The sequence below is a fragment of the Zootermopsis nevadensis genome, unplaced genomic scaffold (genome assembly GCF_977971745.1).
Source record: "Zootermopsis nevadensis isolate Lab colony 2312 unplaced genomic scaffold, Znev_1.0 Znev_ptg000025l, whole genome shotgun sequence".
In the NCBI taxonomy this organism is placed as follows: domain Eukaryota; kingdom Metazoa; phylum Arthropoda; class Insecta; order Blattodea; family Termopsidae; genus Zootermopsis; species Zootermopsis nevadensis.
This window is the reverse complement of record NW_028259157.1, coordinates 2808097-2822728: the sequence shown is the minus strand read 5'-3', so window position 1 is coordinate 2822728 and position 14632 is coordinate 2808097. Positions and strand designations below refer to the sequence as shown.

The following is a 14632-nucleotide window of genomic DNA, read 5'->3' as shown; positions in this document are numbered from 1 at the left end:
ATTAAAGATATAGAGTTTCACTCGTCGGAAGGCAGAATCGAAACCAGGACGAACAAAAACACAGCACGGATTATGTTAGGTTAAGGAAAATAAAACTGTTTTGTGTTAATGTAGGTTATGTTGCCTCATGTAAAGTTACTAAATATTATAATATCAGTTTCTCTGAGATACATAATGTTTCTCAGATTTCGTTATGTGTGTTGGTATTTGCCTCAGTTAAACAAATTTATTTAGAGAATTTCTCATGTGTTCAGAATTATTGCTATTTCAAGAAGAGACAGACAGCACTGTACCTCAATCAAAGCCAATAAAATGTACGTAGTTAATAATTTGTCATTGCAAAATTATTATACTTTTCCGCTAAGGTATAGTCTCCATTGGAGAGTTTAACCGAAATCCGATAATACGAGTAGATTCGGGAACTAAAAAAAGATACGCTTGCTTAAAAACTTGTTTGGTTCACATAAGCGACTGTCAAAATTAAAGAAAGCTCTGATGTGAGCGGAAAGTTCAAAGATTATACAATATTTCGGTTGGATAAAGTTCTTTAAATATTTAATGGACAAAAGAACACGTGAGATGGCATGAAAATCCTCCTCGAACAATGGGTTGTATTGTAAAAATTTAATCGAATTTTCGACTGTTCAGTTCACTATGTTCTTGTGCCCACAGGAGACATTTACCATAGTGTACAGCAACAATGTGACCAACGTGACCCTGCACTACTGCAACGAGACGCAGCAGAGCGGGAAATTCGCGATTTACCAGTTCTTGGTGTTGTTCTTTGTCCCCGGAACGCTGATGGTCGTGTGCTACACGTACGTGATCCGGGAACTTTGGCGCAGTACCAGAAGCATGCAGGTGCTCACAAACAGCGTGAGGTAAGGCATCTGGCGATGTATGGCGATTAGGTTAATAATTTATCTGTGCAAATTACAAAGTAATAAAACCACTGGGTAACTGATCAATGGCTAGAAATCGAACTAGGCAGATCTCGATTGTGATTCCTGCGAGTTACTGGTCGTTAAAGTTGGGATGAATTTTTAGGGTGAATTTCATAGTCTACTTTTCCACAAAGACTAAGACGAAACGTATCAAAGCATTTCACGGTCTTTCTTTGGCTAGAGTAAGTGTCTGTATTGCAGAATTCGAAAATCCGCCATTTCTGAATCGTTGAAACTAGATTTGGAATTATGTGCTGCCTAATACTCGAAGTGGTGATACCAGCCAAAACGAGAACACCTATCTTGAGATCTAGGCATTTTATTTCTTTCAGTAAAATATTGTGGTATATATTGATTTCTTGTGTATCATAACACAGTCGTAAAATGTCGAAGAGTTGGTAAACAGACTTTGACTCTTGACTCCTCGCTCAATGTGGCGTCGTATTTTCGTATTTCTAAGATATGAAATGTTTTATTACTTCACGGATGACGTCTTTCTTTGGAAATGGCTCCTATAAGTTCAGAAATATCGGTCATCTATTAAATCATATTTTCGATCCATTATCGTAACGGGGACATGCTGTGGTTTCAAGGTTTTCCAATGTTTTGGCTAACAAAGCAGTTTCCATTTTCAGGAAGAGTCTTGAATATGAAAACTGCAATGTCTGCCGAAGCGTTGCAATTCCATCAACACAAGACGCAGCTAATCACTTAAAGACCCTAGTAAACATGAGGGATACCTACGCACATAGTGCCTTGCATACTTACTCTTGCTGTAATATTTCTTCAGCATGAAGTCCAAGCTGCACAACGGTTCTGCTGAAGGGACTTCAGGACAGTTTCATATCAGCAATGGAGCTACAACTTGCAGGACTGCTCTTATGAACAGGGTGGGAAGGAAGCACAGGGGAGACGACGCAAGGAAAGCACGGAAACAGGTTTGTCCTTGACTTTACGCAAAAAGTATGAAAACATCAGGCAAGTTTTAATTTTGCTGCCAGATGAGTCATCATAATATCTTTCTGGTCTGTGAATGCAAATGGTCTTATAAACGATTCGATACAGTCTTCGAGTTATATCTAGGCTGGCCACTTCCTGTACATTGAAGAGTTGTCGAAAGTGGCTCCCAGGAGAAACTATTAAATTGTGGTAAATTGTTTGTCCACTTTTCAGGAACTTATATTTTTGTCAAATGGAGGTCTGACAAAAACTTCAGAACATAGTTAACACGCACAGCTACCACTTCTCTTCACTCTTGCTGTCACTAACCTATGCTATTTCCGTTTGTTTGTTGCAGGTGATCAAAATGCTCATCCTAGTGGTAGTCCTATTCTTAGTGTGCTGGGGCCTACCCATCATCATGGAAGTCATCATCAAGTTCAATCTGCATTCATTTACTCCCACAATGTACACACTTCGTGTAACTTTCAATCTTCTGCCTTTTATTCACGCTTGCATGAATCCTTTTATCTATTCATTTATGTCCAAAAATTTCCGTCGTTCTTTGCAACGTCAATTAGAAAAGTTGGGTTGCAGGAAAAGGAGGCGAAGTGGCAGTGACGTCATGACTGGCCACGGGTCCTACTCACGAGCCAGTAGAATACAGCGCGGTACTACCACAGTGCAGGGTTTAAGACACAAACCTGGGCGTGCCTCGACTTCTTCCAGTACTACCAATTGTCTCACCGACCTAACTAAACCCACAGACACTGAACAAGCTTTGCTAACACTGCATTCCGCAACTTCGGCTGTGTGAGTGCAGATAAACGCTTTTAAATCCCCAGAGTCTTTTGTACTAAAACTGTCTAAGAATATAAGCATTTGTAGAGACATACTTTCATTTTATAGGTATTAACCCGTAGCATAACAAACATTGAGAGGCGGGACGCGTCTACGTTCTGAAACTGTATTATCGTCGAAAAATATCGAACATAAAAACATCGCTAGGATCGGGCTGTGGCACAAAAAATGTAGTTGCAGGCTTACATAATTCTGAGGATTCTGTGACAAAACGGCCTAGTAGTATTACCCATTAATATCTCCCACAGGAAATATTGAAAGTAGTTTCATACTCAAAACTATTAGTGTTTTTAAATTCAGTGGGCGAGAAGAAAGACGAAACGGCGGCTGAAGTTGTTCACTTCAATTACCTACATGTGGCAATGACGCACATTCATTTTATGCTCTCAACCACGGCAGCTCACTCTGACCTCTCACCAGATACCTATATTCATAACATTGTAGAAACCATGCTAACTACTGGTCACCTGTTCACTTGTACCACTGGTTTGCATGAAATGACTTAGTGTAGGGTCTTCCTTGAGAACTTTGTCATTACTGTCACTCAAATTTCGTGTGATGAAGCCCAACATTTTTCAGGTAGCAGAACGGCCGTAGTCTTTATAATAGCCCGCTTCATATTAGTGCTGAAGAGGTTGCCGAAGCAACACGGCGCTGTCCTCTTTTCGTCAGAGGCTTGCGTTGAGTAAATTGTTCTTATGTTTAATTAAAACATTCTTAAGTGTTTGACTGCGAAGTAACTATTACTCGTGGATAAAATAAGAGATTATTAAACAAATAGGATGTCTTTCCCTTCTTTAACTTGATTCATGTCGCTAGATTTAAAGAGACTTTACTTTTATATCCAGCAGAATATTCTCGTAATTTATCATTTACTTCCATAATCTGCTTACATGATAACTTCAAATCTTAATAAAGGGGTGCTTAAGACCTGGGTAACTCGACCATTGTTGCCGGGTTTTCTTTATACAAATGATCATTCGATCAATCGATAGTCTCCATATTATTTACAAAACACCTCACTTTGTAACTGCAGTTTATATTCGACAAGAGTATCAATATTTTAATGTATCTTATCTTTGTGGATTGAATAAAGCTTTCTCATTATAGAAAAATGTGTTTCTATGGAAGAAAAAATTAAGACATGTGTTTTAATTAAATTTTCTTGCCAAAAACATGTAAAAATTTGCGTTGCTGTTACTTCATTTTTCAGCTTTTTATGGCATTACAGAAGCATCTTGGACTCTATCAACCGTTCTAATTTTAAATAAAAACGATGTTTCGGAGACTAATTTGTCTCCGTACTGAGGTAAAAGCCAATCTATTGAGCCCAATCGACACAGCTACTAGTCCCTTGCTTGGTCATATTCCAATCTCTGAAACGTCGTTTTTAATGAACATAAAGCAGGATTTGAGGTTTTCACTGCTGTGAGTACGAAGATGGCTGTCTTCTGGGTTGCAGCGTCGTGTAGTCTGGTAGAAGTTTACCAGTGTTTCAGAGGTCGCTGCTGCCTCCATCATCAAGGCGGAGAAACTAATCGCCCTGATGACGATTAATGCAGTCCTAGTTTTATTGTAATAATAAACATCGTCGCAAATCTTCAGATTTAATTTTCTTAAATTCTTTATTGGTTTATTTAACTAAATAAGTACGTAAGAAGTAGTGTAAACAGTCCACTGAAGCTCAAAGGGGTACGATTAATTTCGTATATTAATCCCACTCTCTTTCTTCGTCTTTTCCGTAGCTTTGTTCTTTTCTTGTCCCTCTCACATTTCATTCGTTTTCCTCAGTCCTTCTAAATCTTACTTAATACCACATCAAAGGTGAGGCAGAAATTCAACAAAACAAAATTCAAACTCAAGGAAATGGAACCAGAAATCCAAATGCATGTCCATACACTTTTAATGATACAACAAAACACACTTTATGTATAAATGATTAACATGGCTTTGAAAATCTTGACTTCCAAGTACGTGTAAACAAAAATTTGACACATTACTAAGTACAATTGATTTTTGTAGTTTTGCATGCTACAAAAAAGGAAGGACAGATATACAAAAAAACTACATTTTAATGTAGAATATTTGCACGTGACTGTACAGCTAGTAAATAGACTACAAACGTGTTTCAATTCACACAGGACTCAATTCGTAGGTGGCAGAGACTAGAGGACAATGCTTTGCAGTTTTTTTAATGATGTAAATACTACAATAACAGCAAACTCCCTACAATTTTTGCAAAAATATGAGATTTCGTCACCTTCCACATCAAATACGTTAATTTATTTCCCAAAACCTGATTAACACAGTTAAATACACAGGCAAGAAAAGGAAATGCACTTACTAGAGCAAGGACTCACAGAAGGCAACACAAGACACCTTGACAACTTCTCACATTCAGTTATGCTTTTTTATTCACTAAGTGAACACACACAGTCATCTAAGCAGATATTAAGTCAGCTTTGTGTGTGTAGAAAATACCAATCCTTAAAGAATCCTTTACATTAAATCTCCACTCCTGTAAGACAGGAAGTGAATTTCAATATAGCGGAAAATGGCAGCACAACTTCGCTAAATTTCTAATCGCTTCTCTCAACACACCTTGAAGACAACAAACAGCATAGCAATCAATTCATTATTAAAAAAAAACTCGTCCATACTACATTCAGTTTCACTAATAAACCAGTGCTATTGCTTACAATAACTAAAAATATAACATTTTATTTTTAACACAAATTTTGTGTTACATTTCCCCACCAACTCCTACATAACATTCTACGTCTATACGAATTTCCTTAATCATGCACCACAGGATAAGAAATACACAAAAACACTTTAAGTATTTGATCCCATTTAGTATGTCTTTAATTTTCTATTAAAATACTTCTATAGCGTCCTTTCTATATTAAGTGGAACACTTATTCTAAAAATGGTTATATTACTTACAAAGCAGTAAATCACGACATAACTGCAAATCTTGCAGCATATAAAAAAATTAAAATTCCTAAATTTTATTACATTTAAACTCACACTTTGAATGTGGGAGATCAACTTACGCCTACCGCCAACAGATGCAGAACACTTCCCTAAGCACAATTCTAAAGGAAAATTTGATTCCAAGAAACACAAACCGGGCCTTGCGACGGGCCGATCCCTTGTCCAAGGAGTCCCTCCGAATGTCCATAGATGAAGCCAACTAAAAAGTTGGGGACCCGTAAAGGGTACCGGAAAATGTACAAACATTGTTAAACCGGAAGGAGGAGGAGGGGGAGGAGGAGGAGGAGGAGGGGGAGGGGGAGGAGGGGGAGGAGAAGCAACAACACAAACCGATGGGATGTGAATATAAGCTTCAGCTAAAATCATTTGAACTTCTGAATATAGTTTAAGTTCAGTAAATGCCACATTATGTAAAAACTGCAACAAATATCATGCGTTATAATTATAATACACATATCAGGTAATAAGAGAGATTCTACAGATGAATGAGAAAATGTGCATAATTTTGTAACTTAAAATCTTACAGCACGATAATGAAACCCAGGAAAGACACCGAGGAACCATAAATTGTGCAGAATTACTCAAAATAATATTTGAGTTAAAATAAAGAAAGTAAATAAATTACGGAACTAATGAGACAAAAGGTGAAGAGAGAATTATTATACAACATAATTATTTTAGAAGTTGTCTGACACTCAAGATTATCATGTTATTTACATCGATTTAAATTTTTATAAATATTTTTAAGATTTATCGATCTGAGAAAATGTCTAAGGTGATCCTGTAGAAATCGATGAGAGAAAGATTTTATACACTTCTTGAAACGCAAAGAGACATCCTTTTAAATTCCAAACAATGTCTTAAGTACACTTTCTCTGGTTGAGCATAAAAAAAGTTTACAGTTCAAAATGATATTTAGAGAAATGTTAAGAGATGTTGGGTTTTCAAACATTCTTTACTGGCACCCTGGCAATAACAGTAACATTTCAGTGACTACTTCTTTCGAGTTAAAAATGTGTTTACCTATCCAGTGCGAGTGACATTTGAAATACAATACTGAATACCATTCAAGCTCGTTAATGCTGCAAAGAGAGTTTCCACACACAATTATGAGAGTTTAATGTATTTCTTGTTCTAATACCTGTGCCAAATAAACATGCAGCAACATAGCAGAGAACCCAAAATTACCACTTGGTTGATATATATATATATATATATATATATATATATATATACAGTGTGTCCACAAAGTCCTTTCGGGGTTTTGAAAAATTGTGGCACGCAAACAAATTGAGCTAGCCACATGCGGTTTGCGGCAGATTACAGTGAAACTCTGGAACATGGTGCTCCACCTCATTGGGGTCTGCAGGTACGCGCTGTGCCTAGACAGGACATTCCAGGAAGATGGATCGGCAAAACAGGTCCAATGCCTTGGCCTCCACGTTCACCAGACATAACACCACTGGATTTTTTCCTGTAGGGTTATGTCAAGAGCGATGTGTTCCAAACACCTGTTAATGGACTTGATGACCCGTATTAGGAATGAGATCTCGGCTATTCCAGCGGACATGCTCCACAGAACATGGCAAGAGCTCGAATATCGTCTGGACGTTCTCCGTGCTACCAAGGGAGCCCACATCGAGGTCTACTGAGGTCAGTAAAAAACTTCCAGAGTTTCACTGTAATCTGCCGCAAACCGCATGTGGCTAGCTCAATTTGTTTGCGCGCCACAATTTTTCAAAACCCCGAAGGGACTTTGTGGACACACTGTATATCTGGAGGCAAAATTTGACGGCACAAGGGTCTTAGTCACTCTCGCAAGCACAATGTTCTGCTACATATTAATCATTAGAATTTTATAAGTCTATGAACATCTAAAATACCAAGTACCAGGATTTGAATAATACTGTAACCAAACATAAAAAATTGACAAAATGGTCAATTGACATAAATTTATATGCATTATGATCATTCCCTCAGGTACTGCCTAGTCTTCCTTAAGAATGAAAAGTTTTGCAGACTTTCTATAGCTTAACCTTCCACTTCATTCACGTTGCATGTTGCAAGTCACAATTCTGAAATGTCTATTCATTCAACCCATTCATTTCATGATTAAAAAAACTACAGTAAAACCTCTCTAACTTGGACACTTGCGGTTCCACGATAATGTGTCCAACTTACAGAGGTGTCCAAGATAGAGGGAAATGGAAAAATTATCCTTTCAAATTGTGGTGTAATGACAATGTGGTAATTGTATATTATTATGGAGCCCTTCCCAAAAAGGAAATTATTGATAAGAAAAATCAAAAAGTTAAATTATTTTTTTACAAATTTTGTTTTGAGTAAATTAAACTTGCATGGATAAGCTCAAAGGGAAGGACACCAATACTTTACGTTTACCGACAATGTAATCTATTTACTTACATAATCTAACCACTGTAGGCTTGCTTGAATGAAGAATTAATGACAATAATAATAATGTTTTGAAACCCACTCTCATGGTTGCACATTACATCCAAGACTCAATGAAATTTTAAATGTTCAGAATGTATTTTTTTAAGCTCAACATAAGATGTCACTTATTTGTTATGAAAAACCCGTTACAAGACACTGCTTTTTTGCTTTTATCTTGGAATTTGCCATCCTCTTACTAATTTTTGCCGTAATTAATTGGAATAAATTTTCAACCATTCCTTGTTAGTTATGAGCGAAGGCATACCGTTCCAATTTATGTTAACACTGTTTAATTCAGTTTCAAGCATTGTACTGACAAAGTTAAAACTCCAGTGAGGGGTTTAACAAAGGAATAACTATACACTTCCACTGCATTCCGATGATGTGTTCAATGTCTCACACCCTCAACCATAAGCTAATCCTAAGGTAGAAGGCATTCATCAGTCAGAAATTCAAAAGAACAAAATACTAACTGTAAACGTTTCCCATAAAGGCATTGAAGCTAAGTGCATGCTTGCACCTGTCCAACTTAAAACAAAAGGGGTGACCAAGTTCCAGGATAAAGGGGTGTCCAAGATATAGAGTGTTGTGGACATGTAAAATTATGGGATATTCGCCGGTTCCAATTAAAAGTGTCCAATATAGAGGGGTGTCCAGGATATAGGGGTGTCCAACCAGAGGGGTTTTACTGTATACACCAATACTCTCATAAATATGTTACTACCTGTCTAGCATTTACCGATTTTTAAACTGAGATCTATCATCAGATATTCTGATGCATAAGAAATGTATCACAATAAGGCAAAATAATCGGATGAAATTACATGTTAAAACTGTATTTGACTGAACCACACATGCTTGAACAATCCGCAATAGAGAAACAAATCTGATACAGAGCGAATAACAGAGTTTATTTTGCAGTTCCTAACTCTGCACTGCAGATAATTTTCCTGGGTGCTGCGGAAGCCGTGTCCACACCCATCACAAAAAATGTTTAAAAAACTGCTTATTTTTTAGGATCTTTTATGAAGTTTCATTCAATTCATTGATAAATCTATAATTTGGACTTCTATCTACTCTTTGGTATAGGTTATGTTCAGATAGTTAAAAGTTATATATGTGAGAGTCGTCAAGCAGGGGCTGTAACATCCCTCCATGCTATATCTCATTTCCTACATTTCCGTAACATTTTCAAACTACAGAAAAGCATAACTGCTCTTGTCAGCATAGTCTATGCTCAAAGCATTAGAAGAGAGATCATTCTAGACAACTAGACCATTTCTTCCAACAATATGAAAGACGTATGTAAGATTTGAGGTTTTCACAGCAGCGAGTATGAAGATATCTAAAATATATAATAAAATTCAGGTCAATACACAAACTTTATTTAGATGTTAAAATTTAAAATTTAAATGTTAAAATTTAAAATTCAAATTTGCGCCATTCATCACTATAACGATATTACAATAGAGCGCTTTCATTCACTTCACTACATGTTTCGATGCAAAGCATCATCTTCAGGTGTTGTCTTTTAAAACTATTTTATATTATAATGCATGTCTTTCAATATATTCGTCCGTTTTGTTCATTATTGTAGCATGTGTTCCGTTGATCCTCCCGTTTTACGCATCTTATGTTTGTTTTGATTATTCATAAGTCGTGTTGTGAATAATCAAAACAAACAAAAGATGCGTAAAACGGGAGGATCAACGGAACACATGCTACAATAATGAACAAAACGGACGAATATATTGAAAGACATGCATTATAATATAAAATAGTTTTAAAAGACAACACCTGAAGATGATGCTTTGCATCGAAACATGTAGTGAAGTGAATGAAAGCGCTCTATTGTAACATCGTTATAGTGATGAATGGCGCAAATTTGAATTTTAAATTTTAACATTTAAATTTTAAATTTTAACATCTAAATAAAGTTTGTGTATTGACCTGAATTTTATTATATATTTTAATCATAAAACACAAACATGACGCATGTAAACCTTAAAATGAAGATATCTGTCTTCTGGGTCGTTGCGCTGTGTAATCTGGTCGATGTTAACCAACGTTTCAGCGGTTGTACTGCCTCCGTCATCAGGGTGATGAACTACACAGCACAACAACCCAGAAGACAGAAATCTTCAATATGAAAGACCCTTCTGTCCTCATCTTTAAGGAAGTGACAAAAGGTGAGATTACATACGATGCCTGAAGATGAACGCAAAAGGTTCCGGTGAAACATCAAAAGCTTCTTCCAATACCATATGGTAAAATCATCAAATCTTTCAAGTCCATACTCGTTGTCCTTGGGTACTACAGAAAACTACCACACAAAACTGACATTTGAAAGTGGTAAAGCTAATTCAAAGGGAAACCTATTACTATACTGGAAGCATTTAATTTGTCTGTTTTTGCTGTGCCACTTCCCTTACGCCAAATACATTTTACGATCTATAATTTACATAAAAGAATTCCAAAAGACAATGCTGGAATGTTATTAAGATTATACCAACCAACAGCAAACTTACAATCATCATCATAAAATGAGCACACGTACTTATTATACACGGGAAATACACGAAGAACTGGGAAGTTTCTGCTCCAGAAGACAAGAAGAGAAGTCACTGCCACTCAGCATTCTCCCCAATACAGTAATTTGTTACCTTAATTATTCACATTACATAGAAATGAACATAATTGTAAAGTTAAACCCAAAACCTGGCATCTCATAATGGCCTTTAGCACATGGGAATTGAAGAGTTAATTCAGAAGAAGAAACTATCAAGGAAACATAACAAAAAATATCATGAAGATTTCTGTCTTCTGGGTTGTTGCACTGTGTAGTCTGGTCGATGTTTACCAACGTTTCAGAGGTCATACTGCCTCCGTCATCAGGGCAATTCATAGCGGAGGTAGTATGACCTCTGAAACGTTGGTAAACATCGACCAGTCTACACAGCGCAGCAACCCAGAGGACAGAAATCTTCATACTCACCGCTGTGAAAACCTCAAATCTTACAAAAAATATCATGTTCACTATAATATACAAGACGCTACACCGTATAAGATTTGAGATTTCCACAGCAACGACGATAATGACAATGTTCTTCTACGATCTGACACTGTGCGGACTGGTCGGTAGATGCCATTGTTTTGGAGAAACACACTGTCTCCATCTTCCAGGCTGAAGTGTTGATGCTGGGGTTCATAGGAATCACAGGGATTACAGGGGGTGGCAGGAAGAGAAGTCTGAAGGAATCGGTGAATCAGGATGAAAAGAGGTAGTGACTGAGCTGGGCCAATGACAAGACTCCACACAGGCATCAGAGAAGTGGAAGCAGATGGAGGGTAGAAAAGAGGAAGGCAGACTAGAAGAACATCAGCATTACCCAACAAATGTAATCCTTAGAATTTATTACATCAAGTGCAAACATGTGGGTTACTCTAAAATAATCAACAATACACAAGGAAAATGCCACGTGTAACAAGACTTCTGCTACCGAGTGACTCTTTCACTATTTTTACAAATATCTGACAAATTAATATAAGACAATAATGCTTAAACAGTAATTCCCAGTACCTATGAACAAATATTCTCTCTCAAGACACTAAGACAAATTACTGTTGTCTTAATAACCCACTTCATATCTCAGTTACTCCAACACTTCAAACACAAGAAATTTCTTCATGAAGTGAAACTTCAATCATAATGAAATAAAGCATTACAATATGACAGAACATTGACAAGTGAAGCATCACAGCCTAACAAATGACAGTTTTCAGAATAATGAATCAAACACAAATGCTGACATTTAACATCCCATTTGTACCTTGCAGAACTATGATTCTTGGGCTGGAAGCAAGAACAGCGATCGAAATTGGTTACATACAAACCTCAAGGCTTTATAATGATGTATAATGCTTTGGTAAACTTACCCATCAGTCAAGAGACATTGTGGCCCAGATTCTCTCTAAATAAATGATCACTCATTGCCTGAATCAGATTTTTTTTTATATCCTGTACACACCATTCAGCATGGTGCACATTGGTGGTTAGCAGGATTCACAACCCATCAGTACGTGGGTTCGATCGGGACCGCGACATTTAACGCTCCTGCTGTGACCCCCTTTTTACGAAATGATGATGAAAGTAGAGTAATTGTTGGGATGCCACGGAGAAAGCGGGGAAACCCCGGAGGAAAACTCTGTGATGCCTGGACCACGGCCTTGCCCAACACAAGTTGTAAATCTGAGTACCGCCGGGAATCGAACCCGGGGCCCCAGTATTACAAGCCCAGCGTTCTAACTGCTAGACCACCGTGGCGGTGCCTGAATCAGATAAGATATATTCATGAATCTTTTTTTAACATACAGGATGAATCATAAGTTGCTTTACCAAGCTTGCAATCACCATGTATGTATTCAATATTTAACATAAACATAAAAAAATCAAGAAAACATATCCATGGTTAGCACATTTTACACTAAGCATTCAATCAATGTCTGAAAACTGTCTCAGTAAAGCTCCATATGATCCCCCGTGTACATGAAAAGCGCCGAGTCAACCTGGAAACGTTCACGCAGCAAAAGAAAGGCACAGACAACGTGCATTAGAGAGTGGAATGTTTACCCTCTTAGAATTCAAAGTCTACAGTCGTAATGCAAATATCATAGTCTAAAAGTGTTCTGTTTACATCTCAAATTCACTCTCTCTCAGGCAGATTCTCCACACTAGCACATACCTCCTCTTCTTCTTCATCATCCTCACTGAAAAGCTTCTTTGACAGTTTCTTCACGCTCTTGCGACCAGGTAGACTATTAGATTCACTCCTGCGACCTTTGAGTTTAATTCTGACCTTCATCGAGTCATTGTCAGAGTGTACTTCATCATCTACAGCAGGCTGGCCTGAGTGACAGAAACAATAAAACACAAATCTACAATCCGACATATTTTCCTGAAAATGAGAATAGCGTACATTGTGAAACTTAAAAATGTGAGATCTGTGGTGAAGATGTTGACTGTGGTCTTCTAGGTTGTAAGTGGCTATCAATGTTTCAGAAGAATGTTGTAATGAAAAAAAGAAGCGAAATTAAATTCAATATAGAATTTAAATTATTTCAATTAAAATAATTATTACCAACTGCAAACATTAAAACTCAGGAAGATTTCTGTCTTCTGGGTTGTTGCGCTGTATAGTCTGGTTGATGTATACCAATGTTTCAGAGGTCATACTGCCTCCGTCATCAGGGCGCAACAACCCAGAGGACAGAAATCTTCATACTCACCGCTGTGAAAACCTCAAATCTTACATTAAAACTCAGGTTCAGACTTCAAAAACTAGGGTCAAGTCATGTTCATTTCTTTGTTCTCACCAGTACATTCACGAGATCATAAAATCCATAACCATTAAAAAATAATTTTAATTGAAAATTACAAACAGTTAATTTCTATATTAAACCACATGAAAAACAATACTGTTTATCCAAATATCATATATGCTTTTCCCAAAAAATGTCAATATAAGTGACATGGACAAACACAGGTGTTGGAAATTAAAGAAACAAAGCAGCTGCAATCATTTACTGCCTATGAGTAACTGAAGGTGCAGAACAAACAGTCAAACCTGCCATGGCCAAAAAGTCTGCTGAAGTGAATGAAAACTGATCCAAGACTGAAGAAAAAGATAATAAAATTTATAGAAGTGTAAGAGGCATCTTCCATTATAACTACAAGGTCCATGCTAGGGTTCAATCTGTAAGAAATCTTTGTTTCTCCCATATACCATTCAGATGAATATTTGCTGCAAGGAAACCTCTTGCTTATTTAACATAATTCTATTCCTTCAACTGGGCAAAACTGTGATCTTCCATCATTCTAAGTACACACATGGTCACTTGTCAAAGAAAACAAAAACAATCATAAATACAACAAGTTAATTTCTTTGTTACAGACTTCATATATCATCTTTTTAAGATGCCTTAAAAATCTTAAAACCTTAACAAACCACTGTTTTGAATGATGGAGTGTCCTTCGTCTTCAGGTAAAAAAAGGGTACCACAAGATCAGGAACAGTTCAGTCTATTAAATCAAACAATACATGTAACCTTCCCTTTCTTTACTTCAAGATGAGGACACACTCACCCCTTGAACTACAGTAATTATTTTAGGTTTTAAGATCCTTCTAAGGATTTAAAGAAAAGAAAAGATAAATGAATAACGTCAAAAATAAAGAAAGAAGTACCACAATACCATCACCAAAGATATTCAAAGAACTACAACTGTCATCTCTAATGCTTTCAGGCTCACTTTTACCATTAAAAAGGAGGGGATACATTCTTCCAAAATAAAAACACCTAAACCATCATAACCTAGAAGACCACAACTGACAAACCTAAAAATGGTTGAAGATCTAACAAAAAATGCCAGATAGCGAAAC

The 14632-nt window shown here is 36.9% G+C and overlaps 2 protein-coding genes across 6 annotated transcripts in view; one reads left to right on the top strand and one right to left on the bottom strand.

The window, feature by feature from the left end:
* LOC110830240 (galanin receptor 2a) overlaps positions 1 to 3835 on the top strand; it is a 39378-nt gene extending 35543 nt beyond the window's left edge. Inside the window, exons 4-6 of the mRNA XM_022064909.2 lie at positions 673 to 881; positions 1735 to 1882; positions 2242 to 3835. Coding sequence (XP_021920601.1) covers positions 673 to 881; positions 1735 to 1882; positions 2242 to 2700 — 816 coding nt within the window. The 3' untranslated portion in view covers positions 2701 to 3835. The remainder of the gene's footprint in view (positions 1 to 672; positions 882 to 1734; positions 1883 to 2241) is intronic.
* A 794-nt stretch (positions 3836 to 4629) lies between these two features.
* LOC110830232 (brahma chromatin-remodeling complex ATPase subunit) overlaps positions 4630 to 14632 on the bottom strand; it is a 46190-nt gene continuing 36187 nt past the window's right edge. For all 5 annotated transcript variants that reach the window (XM_087355752.1, XM_087355753.1, XM_087355751.1 and 2 more), the window contains exon 26: positions 4630 to 13101. In XM_087355752.1, coding sequence (XP_087211878.1) covers positions 12899 to 13101 — 203 coding nt within the window. In that variant the 3' untranslated portion in view covers positions 4630 to 12898. The remainder of the gene's footprint in view (positions 13102 to 14632) is intronic.